This window comes from Oncorhynchus tshawytscha, unplaced genomic scaffold (genome assembly GCF_018296145.1).
Source record: "Oncorhynchus tshawytscha isolate Ot180627B unplaced genomic scaffold, Otsh_v2.0 Un_contig_8566_pilon_pilon, whole genome shotgun sequence".
Taxonomy (NCBI): Eukaryota; Metazoa; Chordata; class Actinopteri; order Salmoniformes; family Salmonidae; genus Oncorhynchus; species Oncorhynchus tshawytscha.
In genome coordinates this window covers 8,447-32,766 of record NW_024607919.1, presented here as the reverse complement: position 1 = coordinate 32,766, position 24,320 = coordinate 8,447, and the positions used below count along the sequence as shown (strand labels likewise).

At 42.4% G+C, this 24,320-nt stretch overlaps 1 protein-coding gene across 1 annotated transcript in view; it reads right to left on the bottom strand.

Moving 5' to 3' along the window:
• LOC121843114 (voltage-dependent calcium channel subunit alpha-2/delta-1-like) overlaps nucleotides 1–22,987 on the bottom strand; it is a gene marked incomplete at its 5' end in the record, with an annotated part of 31,999 nt that extends 9,012 nt beyond the window's left edge. Inside the window, 17 exon segments of the mRNA XM_042312714.1 lie at nucleotides 187–268; nucleotides 3,224–3,321; nucleotides 3,878–3,938; nucleotides 4,692–4,700; nucleotides 7,133–7,141; nucleotides 7,965–8,041; nucleotides 9,930–9,991; nucleotides 10,088–10,159; nucleotides 10,271–10,342; nucleotides 13,779–13,853; nucleotides 13,984–14,067; nucleotides 15,146–15,226; nucleotides 20,237–20,326; nucleotides 20,583–20,632; nucleotides 20,911–20,989; nucleotides 21,584–21,694; nucleotides 22,829–22,987. Coding sequence (XP_042168648.1) covers nucleotides 187–268; nucleotides 3,224–3,321; nucleotides 3,878–3,938; nucleotides 4,692–4,700; nucleotides 7,133–7,141; nucleotides 7,965–8,041; nucleotides 9,930–9,991; nucleotides 10,088–10,159; nucleotides 10,271–10,342; nucleotides 13,779–13,853; nucleotides 13,984–14,067; nucleotides 15,146–15,226; nucleotides 20,237–20,326; nucleotides 20,583–20,632; nucleotides 20,911–20,989; nucleotides 21,584–21,694; nucleotides 22,829–22,987 — 1,271 coding nt within the window.
• Nucleotides 22,988–24,320: the final 1,333 nt, after the last annotated feature.

Sequence of the window (24,320 nt, the reverse complement as noted above, 5' to 3'; positions counted from 1 at the left end):
CAAAAATGTATGTTTAAATCCTGCAAGCTGACAATGTGTATCTGTTTTTCCTTGCTTGTGTTCATAGCTAGGTGGAATAAACTTTCACAAACCACAACCTTTTAGTTAAATCTACTTGATTAAAACAAGAATGATGCTTTTGTGTGTGGATTGTGTGCTTTCGTGCGCATAGTTTGGTTGACTCACGGCATCTGATCTCTCCACTGCTTAACGAGGTCTGATGTGATGCCAGCGTCCAGCAACAATCTGTTCACCAGATCCACGTTGCCTGAAAGACAAGGAACCAACATCACTTGGGCTTGATTCAATAATAACAGAAAGCTGAAACCCATTGACCTGCCTGCTGAGTGATCAGTATCTGATCTTTGTCGGTATAGAGGATTTTCCTTCTTTTTCAATTCAATTTAGCTTTATTCTTTGACCTTCAGACAGTGGCCATGAAACTGAGTCATCTTAATAAGAGCAGTGTGTTTGGTCTGCAGGTTGGAATTTATTGTCAGGAATCTTGACCTGGAGGCATCTCTGCAGAGTGGTCACTAGCTGTCACAGCCACAAAGTCAGCAAATCCGATTGAACCTAACCCTAACCACACTGCTAACCTTAATGCCTAATCCTAACCTTACATTTTAAAAAGCACACATTTGGACTTTGCAGCTAGCCCAGCTAGTGGATATTGCTCAGACGCTGACCAAGAGGCCTACCGCGAGTCAGAGAGCCACTGACACAAGCTGTGACTCAATCTATATAATAGGAGGAGGGGGATGGAGGGAAGAAAGAGGAAGGGGCAGAGAGATAGAGTAATGTGGGAAGAGTTGGAAGAGAGGGGGAGACCAAGAGAAAGAGAGAGAGTGAGGGAGGTCAAGATGAGAGAGAGGTAGAGAGAGTAATGTGAGAGAGAGAGAGAGAGAGAGAGAAAGAGAAAGGGATAAAATAAAGAGATGATGGATCAGAAGATGGATAGAAAGAGTAGAATGGGAAACACATTCCCATCTTGTTTTCCAAGTTGTGTGGGCTGTCATCCAATGCTGTCATGATAGCAGAACAAGCACATTCTCTGAATCTTCTGTAACGTGAGCCTGTAACGTTAGCAACCATATTATTATGAAGTAAAGTCTTTAACTAGTACTTAATAAAGAAGTGCACTTGGAGTGTGTTTGGGGGACTGTAACAAGTCATTTCAGAGACGTCTGACATGACCAATACAACACAAACGCACTCAACTGAACACAGGCTACTACACGATCAAGGGGGGCCCGTTTTTTTCTGTCGCGAGCCGCACTTTGAACCCGTTGCCTTCGCTGCTCCAGTCCATTAACGTTGAGACTCGGTAACCCTCCATTTACAACACACCGCACACACATCAGAGAAAACAGCTGGTGTAACACTTTATCCCTCCCCCCCTCCGTTCCCTCCACCTGCCCCAGTGGTTTTCATTAGGGGCCTCTGATTGAAGGCAGGCCAGGAATTCTAATGTACTTCACCGCCACTGCAGTGGCTTAAACAAGGAAAGCATGTAATGTCCCACTCTCCACCCATCCAAACATCCCACAAGGTCTGTATACACAACAGTCTATAGTCCTGCAGAGAACGCCCATCAATCTCCCAAGCAGAAATGGACAATTAAGGGAACTAATATCCTAATTACGGGAACTAATATCCCAATTGGGGGACTTGGTTAAAAAATGTTATTACAGGGGTATTTACAATTAATTGTTTCAAGTGACTTTTTCAAACCTAAAAATCTGACTAGACCACAAATCAAGCTTTTAAACGTTACTTTTGAGAGACATCGCTGCATTTCTAGGACAAACTTGAATGAGAAAAAAGGACTGAGTATCTTTCCAATTGAGATGGCGGAGTACTACTTTTCAAACCAACACATCAGACCAATAAACATGAGCTTTGAGTGACATTGCTACATTTCTAGGAAACACTTGAGAGGGTAAAGGAAGGAATGGGGCGAGTAATTAAGTCTACTATTATATCAGAGAGTGATGTACTGCTAATGCATTGGTCAGATGTCGGAGACTCAGTCTCCATCAGTCTGAAAGCTCTGGCACGCAGGCCTGATTTGGCCCTTTTTATTGCTCCGCTCGCACTCTCACCTCGACGGGGTTCTGGTCTTTCTCACAAACACACAGTAATTGGACCAGTAGGTGGGGTATGTGGGGGTATATCACTTGGTGGAGTGTGTGTGTGTTTGTGTTTGTGTGTGTGTGTTGCGGCAAAGGCATCTAACACGTGTCTCCTGAGGCATATGATGGTCAGACTTTTAAAGTTAGGATCAAACAGGCCAACACAAGGATGGAGGGGTTCTACAGACGGAGAGGCCTGACTGTCTTTATTCTGTATACAGTAGACTGCATAGCACCTAGCAGTCACTCCAGACTTCCAGACCTGTTGTTCACTATAGACATCCCAGGGAACAGGTTCAGTTGGCCCTCCTATGAAGACATCAATACTGTCCAAGACCCATGTTGTTCTAGTGCCCACTGAACAACGGTCTAACAACCAAAATGTTTCACGTGACTTGTTGAGCCTAAATGATCATTATTAAAGGATCATCATAAAATGTATTTCAGAGTGCTTCATTACATGTAATGTATGTGTTAAAAAATAATGTAAAAATGTAACTGATGTCTCAATCTATTCACCACCAGTTCTGAGCAGTGAGTGTTAACCCACCGATGGTTGTTGGTTAGTGGCTGGAAGAGGGAACAGGAAAAGGTGTTTAATTGTCCCTGGTGTTAGCCACTCTTTGTTGGAAGTGAGAAACCAAGGGAAGGTGTTTGGTTGTTCCTGGTCTTAGCTACACTTTGTTGGAAGGGAGAAACCCAGGGAAGGTGTCTGGTTGTCCCTGGTATTAGCTACTCTTCTTTGGAAGGGAGAAACCCAGGGAAGGCGTCTGATTTTCCCTGGTATTAGCTATTCTTTGTTGGAAGGGAGAAACCCAGCGAAGGCGTCTGATTTTCCCTGGTATTAGCTACTCTTTGTTGGAAGGGAGAAACCCAGGGAAGGCGTCTGATTTTCCCTGGTATTAGCTACTCTTTGTTGGAAGGGAGAAACAAAGGGAAGGTGTCTGATTGTCCCTGGTCTTAGCTACTCTTCTTTGGAAGGGAGAAACCCAGGGAAGGTGTCTGATTGTCCCTGGTCTTAGCTACTCTTTGTTGGAAGGGAGAAACCCAAGGAAGGTGTTTGGTTGTCCCTGATCTTAGCTACTCACACAGTGGGTTGTTGGGAGTCTTCCTGTCGATGTACTCGTTGAAGTCCATCAGGAACTCTGTGTTGTTTTTAGACGGCTTCAGATCCTTACAGTACTCCCTATGGGAATGAAAAAAATAAAGGCAACACCAACATAAAGTGGCTTAATAGGGCGTTGGGCACCACAGGCCAGAACAGCTTCAATGTACCTTGTCATAGATTCTACAAGTGTCTGGAACTCTATTGGAGGGATGCGACACTATTCTTGCACAAGAAATTCCATCATTTGGTGTTTTGTTGATGGTGGAAAAAGCTGTCTCAGGCACCACTCTAGAATCTCCCATAAGTGTTCAATTAGGTTGAGATCTGGTGACTGGGACAGCAATGGAATATGGTTTTCATGCTCAACAAACAATTGAGTGACCACTCGTGCCCTGTGGATGGGGGCATTGTCATCCTATGGGGTGTAGCCATGGTAGCCAAAATAATGGCCTGCCCAGCATTTTTTATACATGACCCTAAGAATGATGGGATGTTAATTAACTCAGGAACCACACCTGTGTGGAAGAACTTGCTTTCAATATACCGTGTTATCCCTCATTTACTCAGGCGTTTCCTTTATTTGATCAGTTACCTGTACATAAACCTTTCTACAAATAACAGTCAATCTTCTTACCTTGGTGCAATGAGAGTGTATCCATACTCCTCAAACTTGTCTTCCTGCAGGCTTTCAGAGACTGTAGAAGAGCAGAAAGCTGTGAGTCCTACAAACATCTCTCTGTGCTATTCATATACACAGACCTTGGAACCGGAAGAAGAGTATCACACCTAACTCATGTCAAGTTAACATGATGACCATTGATTGATACAGATGCTGATGAGAGTCATGGCTGATGGATCAAATGACTTCTGTCAGAGACTGTAGACTGTCAACTGACGGGCCATGGTGATTCAGACATCATGAAGACAATCCCCAGTCCTAGAGGGTCCACAGTTTGTATAGACACATGACTCCATGTCTGATAGAGAGATAGAGCTTTGATGAATGTAAGTTAAGTGTTGTCTGTCAACTCCTCATTTTAAAGCATGGTGGGGGTATACATTCCTCTGTCCATCATCACAGGGTGACCGTACCACCCCCCACCCAAGGAGCTTGGCTCATAGAAGTTTGTATCTTAAAGGTGGTAAATACTATGGTAAAGACTAGGTTTGGCAGCATAGAAGACAATGCAGGAAATACGCTCTATGTAAAGGGTTTATACTTAGTTGACTGTGACTAGAACTAGGTATAGAAAAATCTACGGACGGCAGTGTACAGCAGAGAAAAATAAAGTATGAGACAATCTCTAATGAACAGATGTAAATCAGGTTGTGTGGACGACATGGAACCTTGGCGTGGGAATGACTTCCCTATGCATGCTGGGAAAAACAGCAGACAGACACGACTCTTCGAACAGGAGGAGAGAGACAAGAGGAGAAAAAATACTTGCCCTCGTCCCCTGGAGTGGAGAAAATCCCCGCAGAGAGAGTATGTGAAAGATAGATGCATCCCCATGGGTGAACGAGGGAAGGAAGGAGGGAAGGAAAGTAGAAAAAAACAGGGTAAAACCACAAGGGTCAAAGGTCAACAATATATTTTATTCACAGAGCGAGGCCTTGAATAAAAATATTGCACTCCCATCAAAAGGTTTCTTCTCAAAATGTAAATGTTGACAGATCAAGCTACACAGAGCACGCAACGAGAGGCCTTCAATGTGGTTTAAAATTAGCTTTCTAGCGATAACATTGCATTGCTTTCAATGCATTGATTTCAATTACCATTATCATCATATTGTCTGTACTGTAATACAGTGGTAATGATGAATCCATGGGGTTATTAGTGTTGAGTAATGTATTCATATGACAATGCCATGGAAAGGAATAGAAGAGACATTCATCATGGAACATAATCCTGTTGTATTGCTTGGATATTTACCTTGATATTGTTTAAAATATGGTGCTTATTATTATTATATTGTGGTGCGGTATTCGTCATGACCTCATGGGCTAGACTTCAGACTAGTATGTGAGGTCTTTGGTAGTAATTGTTGGAAAATAATGATGTCCATGTGTAGATTCTGGGTACATCGTCAATACTTCAATTACATGAAGTCTAATTTAAAAGACATTAATGACAGCCCAATGTTTATTTTGTCACTTTAAAAAAAATCATAGATTGCCTCCACCTACAGTGTCTTTAAGAAAGTGAATGAATGTATACAAACACAAAAGACACACACAGATACACAGATTTTCAATGAACCAGAGACATGTTTTAGGGAACTCTGAAAGATGTGGATACCATGTTGAAAGCAAACGTTCCATGGCAATCACATACACTTTAGAATGTAAACATGCAACCTAGACTGATATTCAATTGTACAGTATTTGTACAATTAGGGGTGAAAGGTTGGAGAGTTTAGTTACATGGCTGGGCAAGCCGATACCATTACAATACAGACAAACCAGGAAGTGAATTGAAATCGAATCAGTCATTATTGTCAATTAGGATTTTTCGATTCTTGAATAGGAATTTCAAATCACTTCCGGTTCTGGCTGAATTTAAATGGAGCCTACCCCAACCAAATGTATTTTGGATAAAACAACAATGGCCACTCTCTCAATAAAAGTAGACTGTTAGTGTGTTATGTGACTCAGCGACCACATGAGACACACTCACACACAGGGGATACTGGTGCACACAAAAGGAGAGAGAGACAAAGAGAAAGACACAGAGGGAGAGAGAGAGAGAGAGGGAGAGAGAGAGAGAGAGAGAGAGAGAGAGAGAGAGAGGGAGAGAGAGAGAGAAAGAGAGAGAGAGAGGGAGAGAGAGAAAGAGAGAGAGAGAGAGAGAGAGAGAGAGAGAGAGAGAGAGAGAGAGGGAGAGAGAGAGAGAGGTGATGCTCTGTGGGGATGAGGTGGTTTCTGTCTTTCATTATGACTATTTTACAAGCCTGTAAACCTCTGAATGATTAAAAAAGAGAAACTAAAAAAGGGAGAAACTGTCCAGTCATGTTTTGGGCGAACACTCATCGCTTTCTCTTTTATGAGTTCACCTTAAAATAATGCAAACATCCTCCCCTCTGTCCTTCCTGCTAGCTAGACTCTGGAAGGTTAGTGCCAAAGCCACATCTGAGTGCCATTGGGGCAGGTGGGATAAACAACATGCATACAGAGGCTTGTGAAAATACACACTCATACACACACACACTATGGGGCAGCAGCATCGCATGCAAGGCTCTCCTTGTGTGTGGTCAGACTAGGGACTGAATCAGTGTGATCAAACACTATCTAAATCAGTTATAAGACATCTATCTAAATGACTCAGATTCTTGTCTGTCACGACATCATTACACTACTATGGACCTCTTTACACTACACTACATTGACAACACATTCTAGGTCCAGGAGAGATACTGTAGTGTAAAGAGACATATCTAGATTTTCTCTTTAAGAGATGTCTCCCATACTACCTCCAGAGGAAGTGAGGGAGCCAGCTACACCACATACCCCCCTCCCACACCACATGTCCCTGCAAGAATGACTTTCATTACCCTAATACCAGTAGATGGCAATTTGTTTGCCTATATACTACGGTATTTACGGTATGCTAATAGCTGCACTTACACAGGAAGCAGGAATGTGGCTTTGGCAACACCACATCAAGGTTAGTGTAAACAGAAAAGTTGCAAATCTAGTGTTGAAGAGAGATAGTGTGCCTAGAGGAATGGTGTTGTATTGGTAAGGAGATGGAACACAATTATGTTAGTTGCAGGAACTTCTTCACTAAGATAAAACAGAGAATTATGGGTACTGTAGTTCATCATGCTACAGGTGTGAGCGCAGGAGGACAGGGAAGGTGTGAGGTAAGATACAGGAGGAGAATACTTGCCCAATTCCACTGAGGGGGTTCCAACACACGGAGAAGACAGGGGTGAGAAGGTCAGCAGGTGAGGACAGGAAGGAGGGAAGGGGGCGGGAAAGAGAAGGGGACAGGAACGAAGCAAACAGGGGTACACAATATTTTATTCCTCTGAGTGTTGAATAAGAACATTGCAGCTTGAACAGGATGTATGAGAAATGGGTTTCCCGTTTTACTGCAGAAAACAGATGATCAACTCAGGGACCGTCCCAATCAGCTAAGGGACTGACTGGTAGGAAAGTAAGACAGATTGTGTGTCTGTGTGTGTGTGTGTGTGCTTGGGAGACCGAACAGACCCACAGGAGGTACCCAGACAAACTGAACTTCCCAGGAAGACCTGTGTGTATATGTGCATGTATGTGTGTGTATGTGTATCCCAGTGGTAAGGGACAGTGGAGTGTGGAGAGGGGAATATAACAGACCCACAGGAGATAACCAGACTACAAAGACAGAAACACAGACCTTCCTATGGAAGACCCATCATCCTAACCCAATGACTGACTAACAACACACAATGATTTGACTAATGGGAATCTCGCAGCTTGAAGGGGACATGAGAGGGGAGTTTGAACACATGTGGAAATAAGTAGAGTGTGTGAGAGAGAGCGAATGAGAGAGGGAGTGTGTTTGTGTGTGCTCACAGACAAGCTGAAACGTGAGGCTTCCCTTAACCCCTATGTGGTACACATTTAAATGTCATTGCCAGCTTACAAATGTGTTTTGTCATTCTGTCTATATGCAAAGGAAATGTTTACTGCGTATAAGGTCATGCCTTGATATAGGTCAGGAGAATGCTACTTACATTTGGCCTGGGTGATGGTGTCTCCGATAGTAGTGTGGATGTAATGCAGGCTGTACACTGGAAGGACCAAGGCTAGACTGGGAGCGCGCGCGCGCACACACACACACACAGACACACACACACACACACACACACACACACACACACACAGAATAATAGGCACACACGAATAGGTGCACACGCACAGAGATGAATAGGTGCACACACACTTACATGACACACACCACATTTTCACATTTTGCACAGTTCTAACAAAGAACACATTTGCAAGAATCACAGATCATCTCCACATGAACTTAAAAGTTGATCCACACATCAAAACAAAAATGTCTTAAAAACGTGTCACCTCTGAAGCTAAAACGTTCACACAGACATATTCTGCTGAGCTTTGTAACTTATTTTTTACAAGTACATTTATCATATGTACAGTTCACTCCTCGCAACTTTGTAAAAGTCATCATTCCCCATTCAAATACAATATTTCTTATGTTGCTCCAGATATCTGCATGCTCCAGTTTAGTGCACACATTTAGGACAGTCTCAAAAGGGTTTGGACTAGGTGGTACACACACATTTAGGACAGTCTCAAAAGGGTTTGACTAGGTGGTACACACACATTTAGGACTGTCTCAAGAGGGTTTGACTAGGTGGTACATACACATTTAGGACTGTCTCAAGAGGGTTTGACTAGGTGGTACACAAGCTACAACTAGAAGTTACTTTGTTTGTAGCAGGTTAGGAGAACTTACGCAGCAGGTTAGGATAATTCACTTAACAGGTTAGGATAATTGGGGTAAGGTTAGGATTAGTTAAAACGCTCTCCTAACTTGCTACGAAATGTCAATTCCGGGCATATCCGTACTCCGTCTAGCAACAACCATAGAGATAGATAGAGGACTCATCTTTGTATCTGTGCCATTATTGCGTCTGTTACAGCATGGGCAGCGTCATTGAGGCAATCTCCATTTTGAAGTAGTGCATTTTCTTCTTCACAATTGGCTGATTCCTCCTGATGACCCGGTTGGACATGACTCCAACAGGGTCACCAGGAGGGATCAGCCAATGAATTTGGATGTCCACCCAGTTGACTACATTAAAATCTGAGATTTGCACAACTAACCCAAGATAGACCACAGACTGTCATTTCCAATGGGAGCAAATTCATTACAGTGGGCAGAACAAGCAAGGAGGTGGACAGAGACAAGCACGCGTTAGCGAGATCCTATTGGCGTGTTCTAGCATGTATTTACATATTTCCCTTAGGGACCGCATACTCTGAAGTGTACATGTGCAATAGCTCAATTCACCTTTACACCCCTTCTAAACAACAAAACATTTTGAAACTTTGGCAAAGGGTAAAGTCTACAAAACATAATCCACTCTGTAAAATATTCTAGTAAAATATTCTAGTCTTGGGGACAGAAAAACGCTAATTTCGATGAGAAATTAGCAGAATGTCGGGCCAAAATCCATCCAGCTCCATCTTCTCTCACTGCCTGCCATTGGGCTTCCTCTCATCAACATTTTTGGTGGCGAGTGGAAATGCCACCAGGAAGCTTCAAATTTACACTTCCGGTGAAACATCTGGCTCATTGTTCTATCTGCGTTAAAATGTTGGAAGCCCTCAATGGTGGTACCTGTGCTAAAACTGCCTTTTGGCCACTAGAAGCCCCTATTATTCTCTATGGCCACGACCTTTCAAGCGGTTGCATTGATCAGGTGTCAGTGCACTACTAGTAGTCATAAGAGATGAAAACAGTGACCCCTATTGTTCTTCTAGATAGGGCCCTGAGTGTTTATGGAACCTAGTTATATGCCTTGACCAGGTAAAACTCCAGACTCTTGACCCATGAGAGTTTTCTTGGTCAAGTCACGTGGTCAGAATAAAAACTCAAGGCCCTACAAATGAATAGTGTACATGGTATACTCAGGTAGGGGTACAAATACAGTACATGTAGCTGTTACCTGTAATCTGTACCCTTTACAGGGGCATATGTGTACGACCTTTCGCTTCGGTCTATGTACCGCTGTGGAGCAGAACACACATTTGTCATCAAAGGGACAGCTCACCCCGAAATAGTCTAAAAATGTATTTTTTGTTTTTCCATCATGTTTTAGTTTACCTCATCCTGGGACTTCACTAGTGTGTGTACGGTGCGGTGGCCGGTTTCTCCACGAATCATGTTCGTTCTTATCTGAGGACAAAAAACACTTAGCTCTTAGGAGCAAGTTCAACCCACAACAGGATAGAATGTGGACACAAAGGTGGAAGCATTAAAGAAGACCGTCAGTAGCCTCCATCTTACCTCTACTTTAATCTCATCCTCCAGCTCAGCATCCAGGAAGTCCAGAGTTACAGGCTCCTGAAATTTAGGATTCTAGAGTGCGAGACAGAGAGCGAGAGACAGAGAGCGAGAGAGAAAGTGCGAGAGAAAGTGCGAGAGAGAAAGTGCGAAACAGAGTAAGAGAGAGTGAGAGAGAGTGAGAGAGAGAGAGACAGAGAGTGCACGCATGCGCGAGAGAGAGATTTAATACAACATTTACTGTTTTATAGATTGAATCAACGCAGGAAAGAGTTCCCCCAGGAATTATTGAAGACAGTCTATGTGAAACTACCTTTAAGGGTAGCATTAGTCATGCAAAAGACAACAGACCTCTGAAAAAAAGTAGCCTACCTGTCTATTTTAAATATTATGGGTATTTTGCTTACTGCAAATTAGTCATGTAAAAATTACCCTATGTCCAGATTAAAATGATTTCCAGTCAGGATTTGTCTCAATCTTTGTCCGTGAACCCTTCCTCATGAGCCTAGACAGATACAGCACCAAAACTCCAAAACAAACTTTATGAAATAGAAGTTGAGATATTAACAGGAGCTAAACCAAACCATTTAATACAGATAAGGTACAAACACAAACATACAAAGATAAGCTATGTGCCAACCTTTCCTCTACCTACATGTACATATTACCTCAACTAACCTGTGTCACCGCACATTGACTCTGTACCGGTACTCCCTGTATACAGCCTCGCTACTGTTATTTTATTGTTGCTCTTTAATTATTTGTTATTTTTCTATTTTGTTATTTTGATTTGAAACATTTTTTACTTCAGTTTATTTTAGCATATACTTTCTTAACACTTATTTTTCTTAAAAATGCATTGTTGGTTAAAACCTCTCTAGGCTAGGGGGCGGTATTTTCACGTCCGGATGAAAAGCGTGCCCAAAGTAAACTGCCTGCTACTCAGGCCCAGAAGCTAAGAGATGCATATTATTAGTATATTTGGATAGACAACACTCTGAAGTTTCGAAAACTGTTTGAATGATGTCTGTGAGTATAACAGAACTTATTTGGCAGGCAAAACCCAGAGGACAAACCATCCAGGATTTTTTGTTGAGGTCACTCTCTTTTTAATGTGTTTTCTATGGGGATCTGGTTTTCTAAATCACTTGTTTGCAGTTCCTATCGCTTCCACTGGATGTCAACAGTCTTTAGAAATTGGTTGATGTTTTTCCTTTGTGTAATGAAGAAGTAGCCCTGTTCAGAACGAGGGTCGAGTGAAGTGTGTTGTTTGTTAGAGTCGTGTGACATGAAAGCACGCTCCACTTTGTTTTTGTCCGGTATTGAACGCAGTTTACCCCGTCTTAAATTTGAGAGATTATTTACGTAAAAAAATACCTAAAGTTGTATTAGGAAAGTTGTTTGAAATGTTTGGACAAAGATTACAGGTAACTTATTAGATATTTTGTAGTCATGTTGCGCGAGTTGGAACCAGTGTTTTTCTGGATCAAACGCGCCAAATAAATGGACATTTTGGATATATAATGACGGAATTAATCGAACAAAATGACCATTTGTGATGTTTATGGGACATATTGGAGTGCCAACAGAAGAAGCTCGTCAAAGGTAAGGCATGAATTATAACTTTATTTCAGAGTTTTGTGTCGCGCCTGGCGATGTGAATTATGATTGTCTGTGTTTGTTTGACGGGGTGCTCTCCTCAGATAATCGCATGGTTTGCTTTCGCCGTAAAGCCTTTTTGAAATCTGACACGTTGGCTGGATTAACAACAAGTGTAACTTTAATTTGGTGTATTGCATGTGTGATTTCATGAAAGTTTAATATTAATAGTAATTTAATTTGAATTTGGCGCTCTGCCATTTCACCGGATGTTGTCAAATCGATCCCGCTAAAGGGATTTGATCCCTAAGAAGTTTTAAGGGCTTGTAAGTAAGCATTTCACTGTAAGGTCTGGCTCATGTTGTATTTGGCGCAGGTACCTTATTATTATCTATCCTGATGCCTAGTCACTTTACCCTGGCTTCATGTACATATCTACCTCAAATACCTCGTACCTCTACACATTGATCTGGTACTGGTACTCCCTGTATTTAGCTCCACATTGATCTGGTACTGGTACTCCCTGTATATAGCTCCACATTGATCTGGTACTGGTACTCCCTGTATATAGCTCCACATTGATCTGGTACTGGTACTCCCTGTATATAGCTCTACATTGATCTGGTACTGGTACTCCCTGTATATAGCTCTACATTGATCTGGTACTGGTACTCCTGTTTATAGCTCTACATTGATCTGGTACTGGTACTCCCTGTATATAGCTCTACATTGATCTGGTACTGGTACTCCCTGTATATAGCTCTACATTGATCTGGTACTGGTACTCCCTGTATATAGCTCCACATTGGTCTGGTACTGGTACTCCCTGTTTATAGCTCTACATTGATCTGGTACTGGTACTCCCTGTATATAGCTCCACATTGGTCTGGTACTGGTACTCCCTGTTTATAGCTCTACATTGGTCTGGTACTGGTACTCCCTGCATATAGCTCCACATTGATCTGGTACTGGTACTCCCTGTACATATAGGGTGGCAGGTAGCCTAGTGGTTAGAACATTGGGCCAGTAACTGAAAGGTTGCTAGATCGAACCCCTGAGCTGAGTTAAAAATCAGTTGTTCTGCCCCTGAACAAGGCAGTTAACCCATTGTAAATAATCATTTGTTCTTAAAGTGACTTGGATTCAATTGAAAGATTTTTGGGAAAACCACAAGTTTCATCACGTGATGGAAACAACTTGTGTAGACTTTACAGTGAAAGGCTTGCTAACGAAGCTTTCTCAACAATGTAGAGTTAAAAAAATATGTATATGTAAAATGGTAACTAACATGAGGAATAAAACAAAATACACAAGAATGGAGCTATATACAGGCAGTACCAGATCAATGTGGAGCTATATATATATATTTTTTTTTAAGTCAGTTAATATCACCAAACCACAGCATTTATCTGAAGTCTTTACCCATACTTGTGTATTTACTTAATGCACAGTAATGATGTTTTGATACAAGAACACCAGTGACATATTTCCTCAGGGCAGTTTACGGGAAAGCTGTGAGGCGGACATTACACTAAAGACTGATGTGAAACACATGGCTACGTGGGCGTAAGCTCCATGTTCTCCCTGTGTTTGTTGTGTGGAAATCATGAAGTGTCCCTCGCAAACCTTCTCTACACAAACCCATATGGTGACCTTTTCCGAGATACCCCTAGTGGAAGCTAGCCAAACAAAGCTAAGTGTGGCTAGGGTACGCTAGGGTAATGTTATGCTAGCCTAACACTAGGCTAACGGTAGGCTAACGCCAGGCTGCTAAATCTCCCATGCCTTGCTAACAGGTATGTTGGGGCTTTGCTTAACAAGGTTGTGCAGCATACTGTGATTAAAGGAACAGATGAGTGTTGTAGTTTTGTGTGTGTGTGTGTGTGTGTATGTGTGTGTGTGTGTACTGTACCTTTGGGCAGAGGTTGGGATGCAGCAAGACGTAACCGTTGGGGTCAATGGCAAAGTAATAACCATTTGGTCCAAACTACAAGAGATAGAAAGAGACAGGATAGTTAGTGTGTGTGTCGATGATATTGATGGTGTTCTGGATACTTAACATAGGCTAGGTGGGTTTGTGTTAGTGTGTGTGTAGCACACAGGCGAGTGTGTCTTACTGTAAATCTCGGTGTTAATCTTTTGATGTCGTCCAGAGACACATCGATAGCCATCACTCCCAGGATCAGCTGGTTTTGGGGCCTCTGGGAGAAAAAACAAACAAGGAAAAGTGGTATGAGACCAAAACAAAGCATTATATAGTACCTCACTCAGACGGACCCCTAGTGCTTCACACACACAGTAGTATATCACTCAGAGGGACCCCTAGTGCTTCACACACAGGCATTCACAAAAACAATTTTACTCCGATGACTCAAGTCCCTTGGCGACTTTAAAAAACATTTCCAAAGTAAAGAGCACAGTGGAGATAAAACATGTCCTTTAGAAATCATTGTTGTTACTGTGACTCATTAACGAGTCATTCTCAGCCTGGCTTTAGTCATTACAGGTCCATCAAACACCATCCATGTATTGATACGTAGGCTATGTGTGCTGTTTTTAAAGGTATGTAGTTCTGTTCTTGAGCTGTTCTTGTCCACTAATTGTCTATATGTTTTGTGTGGATCCCAGCAAGAGTAGCTGAGGCTTTCACAACAACTAATGAGGATCCTAATAAAATACAGAAATACCAAATAGCATCATCTTGACGCAGTTAGCTACTGTTATCATATGTCGCTGCTTCCTGTGGCACAGAGTGGGCAGGCTTTGAAGAGTGACACTATATCAGCAAAATGGCTGACAAGTACCTCAACAAGGAGATAGTAGAGGAAGAAAGGACCCACATCGTAATCGACTGCCGAGCAGACAAGTTAAAAATCTGTCATTCTGCCCCTGAGCAAGGCAGTTAACCCACTGTTCCCAGTCCTGTGGTGTGACCCAGTGTTCAGTTCTGGAGGTGAACCTGGCTGAGAGGTCATCAACACCCTGCTTCTGGGACATACTACTGTGCAAATCAAACACACTTCTGAAAGCTCATTGCGGGAATGCAAGTAAATTAGTAAGTAAGCAAGTAAGCAGTCAACCAGCCAGTCAGTCAGTTAGTCAACCAGCCAGCCAGCCAGTCAGTCAGTTATATAGCCAGTCAGTCAACCAGTCAGTCATCTAGCCAGTCAGTCAACCAGCCAGTCAGCCAGCCAGTCAGCCAACCAGTCAGTCAACCAGTCAGTCAACCAGCCAGCCAGTCAACCAGCCAGCCAGCCAGCCAGTCAGTCAGCGCTGTACCTGTAGTCCCCTCTCTTTGTCAGCTTTGGTGTTGGTCTTGTTGAAGACTGGAAGTGTTCCTGTGATCACCAGACCCAGCTCCTGTCAACCAGATCACATGTATTTTCAGTCAGTCTCCTTTAGAACAGCATGTCAACACCCCTACTGGTCTTATCAGACTGATAACAACAGGTATAATATGCACCAGTTGAGGCTGGTGGGGGGAGCTATAGGAGGATGGGCTCATTGTAATGGCGGCAATGGAATCATTGGAACGGAGACAAACATGTGGTTTCAATATGTTTGATGCGTTTAATACCGTTCCATTGAATCCATTCCTGCCATTACAATGAGCCCATCCTCCTATAACTCCTCCCACCAGCCTCCTCTGCTATGCATTCTCTATGCACATATACTGTATACTGGTGTAGGTTGTGTTCATGTACTATAGTCTATAGGTGAGAATAGTACTTGAAATGAAATAGTAGCCTGGTCCCATATCGGTTTGTGTTGTAAACTCAAGCACAAGCAGATATGGGAACAGGCTAATGTACTAGCCCTGTGGAGCAAGACAACAAGGCAGATTATAGTGAGAGTCCATAATACTAACTTTCCATTGGTGTCAGAGAGGGTAATTAATGACGCAAATATACTTTCCAATACAAACACCAGCTACCTAGTTATAAATACAAATAGCAGAAATAATGGGAAGCTGTGCAGGGTAGTATTTACAGTGTGCATTTGGGGACAACAAGGCTTACACAGGGAGTCAGGCTGTTGACTATGGTAAGTGTAGATACTGTATTATAAACTTGCTATGTGTGTCAGAGTGCAACTAGTGACGCAAACACCCTTTTAATACAAACACCAGCTGTCTAGATCTAAAAGTAGCTCATATCAAAGTCAAGCTGACTTAAACAGTGGATAAGGGATGAAAGTGCATCCGATAGAGAAAACGTCACGTTTCCATGTTCAATCATATAACATTGTTTACTATGGAATGAGAAAGAAATCTTCCCCCGAAATGAATGGACTCAAAATGACACGTCTTTGCAGGTAACCAGACACAGGGCCATGTGGTGTGCCGCTTTGCTTGTGTGTGTGTGAGCACACACAGTGGGCCGCTATTGTGACGTGTGGCTGGAGAAGCATCTGTTTCCAGTAATGAGGTGGACAGCCTCCATCACCACGACAGGGAAGACACCATCTCTCCAGTGCGTCTGGATGGTCTTCATGGTGTTATGTGTGCTTACTGGAAATGTGCGATGACCTCTGAATCTGTAATCAGATTTCCTTATGGCACTGAGACTGAGACACTATACATCCATCTTGCTATGTCTCCAACTTCACATTATATACTAAACAAAAATATATGTGTGTATGGCGTTGTGTGGGCGAGCGGTTTGCTGATGTCAACGTTGTGTGAACAGAGTGCCCCATGGTGGCGGTGGAGTTATGGTATGGGCAGGCATAAACTTCGGACAACGAACACAATTGCATTTTATCGATGGCAATTTGAATGCACAGAGATACCGTGACGAGATCCTAAGGCCCATTGTCGTGCCATTCATTCGCACCATCACCTCCTGTTTCAGCATAATAATGCACAGCCCCATATTGCAAAGATCTGTGCACAATTCCTGGAAGCTGAACATTTCCCAGGTCTTCCATGGCCTGCATACTTACCAGACATGTCACCCATTGAGCATGTCTGGGATGCTCTGGATTGACGTGTACGACAGCGTGTTCCAGTTCCCACCAATATACAGCAACTTCTCACAGCCATTGAAGAGGAGTGGGACAACATTCCACAGGCCACAATCCACAGCCTAATCAACTCTATGCGAAGGAGATGTGTCGCGCACTGCATGAGGCAGATGGTGGTCACACCAGATACTGACTTGTTTCTGAACCACGCCCCTACATTGTTTTTAAGGTACAGTATCTGTGACCAACAGATGCATATCTGTATTCCCAGTCATGTGAAATCCATAGATTAGGGCCTAGTGAAAAATGTTTTATTGATTGATTTTCTTATATGAATTGTAACTCAGTAAAATCTTTGAACTTGGTGCATGTTGCGTTTATATTTTTGTTCAGTATGAATATTGTTCTGAAGTCAATGTACCACCGTGTGTGCTGGGTTGTTTCTGACTTGGCTCCGTTGCTGTTCAACATAAATCAATGAGCTATTTCTAGAACCAGAAAGTGTGTGTTCATGTAAAATATGAACTTGATACGTGATATTTTTAGAACTAGATATCTGGTGTTTGGAAAATTGTATTTGCGTCATTAGTTGGACTCTCGGACACCCTTAGCAAGTTAATATACAGTATGTGCATTAACCATAGTCAACAGTGTCTTGGCTGGTGGTACTGTAGTATTGGGAAGTACATTTTCTTCACTATTTGAAGCCTTTGACACCCAAGTTTGTATTAGTTCTACCCTCCAGTGTTGGGGTAAAGCTGTACAAATATGTACAAATATTGAATTCCAATTAAATTCCAAAAGATGTCAATGTTTTTACATTTCCAATTCAATTCCACTAAAAAAGTAAAAAATATTCCAAATACATAACTTGAAAAAATGTAATTCAAACTTATTGAATTCAAGAATTGAATTGGAATTTCAGTTTAAATTGGAAATGACCCCAATTCTGGTACAGTTGAATGTAAACTTGATTCGGACCCTGGTACACTTTAATGTAAACTTGATCCCAACTCTGGTACACTTTAATGTAAACTTGATCCCAACTCTGGTACACTTTAATGTAAATTTGATCCCAACTCTGGTACACTTTAATGTAAACTTGATCCCAACTCTGGTACACTTTAATGTAAACTTGATCCCAACTCTGGTACACTTTAATGTAAACTTGATCCCAACTCTGGTACACTTTAATGTAAACTTGATCCCAACCCTGGTACACTTTAATGTAAAGTTGATCCCAACCCCTGTACACTTTAATGTAAACTTGATCCCTACTCTGGTACACTTTAATGTAAAGTTGATCCCAACTCTGGTACACTTTAATGTAAACTTGATCCCTACTCTGGTACACTTTAATGTAGACTTGATCCCAACCCTGGTACACTTTAATGTAGACTTGATCCCTACTCTGGTACACTTTAATGTAAACTTGATCCCTACTCTGGTACACTTTAATGTAGACTTGATCCCTACTCTGGTACACTTTAATGTAGACTTGATCCCAACCCTGGTACACTTTAATGTAGACTTGATCCCTACTCTGGTACACTTTAATGTAAACTTGATCCCTACTCTGGTACACTTTAATGTAGACTTGATCCCAACCCTGGTACACTTTAATGTAGACTTGATCCCTACTCTGGTACACTTTAATGTAAACTTGATCCCTACTCTGGTACACTTTAATGTAGACTTGATCCCAACCCTGGTACACTTTAATGTAGACTTGATCCCTACTCTGGTACACTTTAATGTAAACTTGATCCCTACTCTGGTACACTTTAATGTAAACTTGATCCCTACTCTGGTACACTTTAATGTAAACTTGATCCCAACTCTGGTACACTTTAATGTAAACTTGATCCCAACCCTGGTACACTTTAATGTCAACTTGATCCCAACTCTGGTACACTTTAATGTAAACTTGATCCCTACTCTGGTACACTTTAATGTAAACTTGATCCCTACTCTGGTACACTTTAATGTAAACTTGACCCCAACCATGGTACACTTTAATGTAAAGTTGATCCCAACCCCTGTACACTTTAATGTCAACTTGATCCCAACTCTGGTACACTTTAATGTCAACTTGATCCCAACTCTGGTACACTTTAATGTAAACTTGATCCCTACTCTGGTACACTTTAATGTAAACTTGATCCCAACTCTGGTACACTTTAATGTAAACTTGATCCCTACTCTGGTACACTTTAATGTAAACTTGACCCCAACCCTGGTACACTTTAATGTCAACTTGTCCCAACCATGGTACACTTTAATGTAAACTTATTTCCCTGGTATACTTTAATGTAAACTTGATCCCAACCCCTGTACACTTTAAAAACCCAATAATGTTGTGGGTCCATCGGACAAAAACATGAACACCACACAAGTGTTAATGGAATGAATAGTGTAAAAGTGTTGCAGGTTTTGTTTTGAACCATTTCAACCTGTATTGCTATATTTCCTGTAGAGCTAGGCTGTCTGAACAGTGACAGCCTGCATTGCTATATTTCCTGTAGAGCTAGGCTGTCTGAACAGTGACAGCCTGTATTGCTATATTTCCTGTAGAGCTAGGCTGTCTGAACAGTGACAGCCTGTATTGCTATATTTCCTGTAGAGCTAGGCTGTCTGAACAGTGACAGCCTGTATTGCTATATTTCCTGTAGAGCTAGGCTGTCTGAACAGTGACAGCCTGTATTGCTATATTTCCTGTAGAGCTAGGCTGTCTGAACAGTGACAGCCTGTATTGCTATATTTCCTGTAGAGCTAGGCTGTCTGAACAGTGACAGCCTGTATTGCTATATTTCCTGTAGAGCTAGGCTGTCTGAACAGTGACAGCCTGTATTGCTATATTTCCTGTAGAGCTAGGCTGTCTGAACAGTGACAGCCTGCATTGCTATATTTCCTGTATAGCTAGGCTGTCTGAACAGTGACAGCCTGTATTGCTATATTTCCTGTAGAGCTAGGCTGTCTGAACAGTGACAGCCTGTATTGCTATATTTCCTGTAGAGGTAGGCTGTCTGAACAGTGAAAGGATTAGCCTGAAGGTCTGAGGGAATTGAATTTGAGTTGGAATTTGTGGAATTGTTGGGGACAATATTGAATTAGGGAATTGAATTCTTGGAATTTGGAATCGAAAGGAATTGAATTATCTCTGAATTCAAAGACTGACCTGTATTTTGAATTTAATTCAATGGAATTTACAGGGAGAGAGAATTGAACTGGAATTGCATTTGTGGAATTGACTCTGAAGTGTAAACACTTCACCCATCTTCACTGTAACCATCCAGAATACAACTTCACACTATTTCTGATACTGTGCTGTAACTATATTCACACCACTGCTGTTGGTTCATATTTGATCCCCCGTTCAATATTGTATCAGTAGGTGTAACGTACCAGCGCGTCCTGGTAAACGTTGGTCCATTGAACCTGCTTGGCCTTGTTGTTTGCTTTGACCATGGGCCTTCCCAGTACATCCAGATACTCCTGTTGTGTGTGAGAGAGGAATCAGACCAAACCAATGAAACAATCACTACTGTGCATTGAATAGCATGACTATATAGAGAGGTGTACCATATGACCACAAGAGGGCATAAGACACAAACTCGAAAGAACTGTAGAAACACTGTATAACATTATTACAACGTGCCAGATTTACTGAACATTTGCACCAAAGCAAGGTTTGCCTCTTATAGTTGAGTTTAGACTTCAGTGTTTTAAGATCTATTTGATTACTGTTTACCTGAGTGTTGATCCTGATAGCGCCGATGGAGGGGATTTCATAATAGTACCCTGGAACACAAGTATTTCACCTTTACACGTCATAACTTACAATATAACATACCAGGACACAGTATGGCAGACTTTGGCTCTGATTGAATACCATGACAATGCATCCTTGTTCTCTTCCTGGAAGTTGTCACTTATCTGACATGGTCTGGTCCTACTGTAAAAGCATTAGGGTGGACACATTGCTTTTCCTCATCTAATCATATCAGATAGGTAGGAAGAAGGTAGTATTCAGGCAGGGCCGTGACGTATGTGTGTTTGCACGCGCGTGTGTTCTGTACCTTTGTTGGTGCAGGCCATCCACTGGATTGGTCCTTTGTCATAGTTGTGTTGGCCCACTGAGAACGTGAATATCCGCACCTATAGGGTCAACATAGGGTCAAGGGTCATAAATAGATGTAACATGTCTGTATCTGTGTAAAGTATGTTTCAGTGTATGCATATGACTTGTATATCTCTACAGTATGTATATGTTGGTGTGTATTATCTAGCAAGAGATGGGAACACTAGTCCACCCATTGCCCTGGGATTTCTACACTCTGCTTACCAAACACATTTACACAGTATACGGACGATTATGAACAAATTTACACACCTCAGGAGGCTGGTGAAGGGAGGACGGCTCATAATAATGACTGGAATGGAGGGACTGTAATGGTATCAGACACTAGGAAAATAGGTATTTGATGTGTTCGAATACCATTCCATGGATTCTGCTCCAGCCATTACCATGAGTCCGTCCTCCCCAATTAAGGTGCAACCAGCCCCCTGTGATACACACATCTGTATCATTGAGTAATTGAAGCGCTTTGATTTATGCACGACAGAATGCATCCTGTAGCAGCTCCTCTGATGGAGATCTTCCCCAGGATCATGCAAACTACCCACAGAACCTCCTCTTCCTGAGGGTTCCTTATGTCTGTGTGTAGGAGACGTCTCTATCTCTCAACCAACCTTTTTGTCAGCGTTATACTTCTGGAAGATCTCCTGGGCCCTCTCCTCTCCTCCGTCAGTGAACAGCATGATGATCTTGTTACACAACGCCCTGCCCTGGGTCACGTTCAACTAGAGCGACAGAGAGAGGAATGACGGAGGGGGATAGAAAGAGTGGGGAGAGGAGGGGGGGGACACAGAGAGAGAAGTGGGTTTACAGAGAGCGAAAGAGAGAGAGGGGGAGTGGGGACAGAGAGAGAAGTGGGTTCACAGAAAGAGAATGAGAGAGAGGACGAGTAGGGACACAGAGACAAGGGGGGGAAGGAAACAACAGAACATACATTTTATGTCATTTAAATTACTAAAGCACAGTGATTAGGTTTACGATGCACTGTGTGTTTATTATTGAAAGATCATTTTATTGTGTCTTGAACCACTATTTCCCCAGGTCTTGTATTTGTTGTACTCAAACTAATTGACCTTTAGGATGGGACAATGAAGATTTATTGAATTGAAAAGGTCAGACCTGGACAAAACATTCCCAATTAAATACACTTATTTTACGTTCAATAAACTTAATTCTAAGAGTGCTGCCCTTCCTTTTAACAAATAATTTAATTTCATTTATGAATGTAGGCACCCTATCAACATAAGGTTTGATGGAAAAGGTTTAATGTATCGCCATCAGAGTCCTATTTATAAGGAACCAAATGGAGGAAAACGGACTGAAACAGGGAGAGAGACTACCTGAATTTGTCCAATAACAAACGTTTTGCTACGGTGTGCCCAAATGAATTACGACCCAAGTGATTGAAACAAATAGAAGAGTGAAATGTCCAAAATCACCAGCAGATGGCGAAACGTGACAACAATAACAGGTGGTCTCCTCTGGGGCAATTACTAGTACTATAGCTTGTGTTTCCATTTTTATTCTCATAATTTAAGCTAATCTAATGTCTCAATTTCATCGAGTTACATCAACCACGTGGGCTAATGAAAAACAGGGAAAACACAGGGGACACAAAGTCTGAAGAGTTGGAATGGAAAAATACAAGGGATATGTTTAATGTTTTGTAGACACACAGACCATGCCTCTCTCCCTGCCTCTTCTTTTCCTCTCGCTTTCTCGCTCAATCTCTTGAACGCACTCACACACGCCACACCACAGTCCCTCCTAACTGACACTCAACCTCATGCACACACACATGTACGTGAATACATCCACCACATCAAACTATAGCACACACACACACTCTCATCCCCTACCGATGAGAGCTGCTCGAAGGCCAACTCGAAGCCGCCTTTATAGTTGGTGATGCCCTTGGCTGAGATGTTCCGCACAGCATCCTTCAGGAACCTCTTGTTCCTCACGTTGGCCTGGACCAGGTTCTGAAAGCACGCTGCCTTCATCGCTTTATCATTGAACTGTACCAGACAGATAGACAGAGGGAGGGGGGGATGAGTTGTTGAATTATCATTGAACTGTACCAGACAGATAGACAGAGGGAGGGGGATGAGTTGTTGAATTATCATTGAACTGTACCAGACAGATAGACAGAGGGAGGGAGGGGATGAGTTGTTGAATTATCATTGAACTGTACCAGACAGATAGACAGAGGGAGGGGGATGAGTTGTTGAATTATCATTGAACTGTACCAGACAGATAGACAGAGGGAGGGGGGATGAGTTGTTGAATTATCATTGAACTGTACCAGACAGATAGACAGAGGGAGGGGGGATGAGTTGTTGAATTATCATTGAACTGTACCAGACAGATAGACAGAGGGAGGGGGGATGAGTTGTTGAATTATCATTGAACTGTACCAGACAGATAGACAGAGGAGGGGGGATGAGTTGTTGAATTATCATTGAACTGTACCAGACAGATAGACAGAGGGAGGGGGAGGGATGAGTTGTTGAATTATCATTGAACTGTACCAGACAGATAGACAGAGGGAGGGGAGGGGGGGGAGATGAGTTGTTGAATTATCATTGAACTGTACCAGACAGATAGACAGAGGGAGGGGGATGAGTTGTTGAATTATCATTGAACTGTACCAGACAGATAGACAGAGGGAGGGGGGATGAGTTGTTGAATTATCATTGAACTGTACCAGACAGATAGACAGAGGGAGGGGGGGGGATGAGTTGTTGAATTATCATTGAACTGTACCAGACAGATAGACAGAGGGAGGGGGAGGGGGGGATGAGTTGTTGAATTATCATTGAACTGTACCAGACAGATAGACAGAGGGAGGGAGGGATGAGTTGTGAACTATCATTGAACTGTACCAGACAGATAGACAGAGGGAGGGGGGGGGGAGATGAGTTGTTGAATTATCATTGAACTGTACCAGACAGATAGACAGAGGGAGGGGGGAGGGGGGAGATGAGTTGTTGAATTATCATTGAACTGTACCAGACAGATAGACAGAGGGAGGGAGGGATGAGTTGTTGAATTATCATTGAACTGTACCAGACAGATAGACAGAGGGAGGGAGGATGAGTTGTTGAATTATCATTGAACTGTACCAGACAGATAGACAGAGGGAGACAGGGGATGAGTTGTTGAATTATCATTGAACTGTACCAGACAGATAGACAGAGGGAGGGAGGGGGATGAGTTGTTGAATTATCATTGAACTGTACCAGACAGATAGACAGAGGGAGGGGGGATGAGTTGTTGAATTATCATTGAACTGTACCAGACAGATAGACAGAGGGAGGGGGATGAGTTGTTGAATTATCATTGAACTGT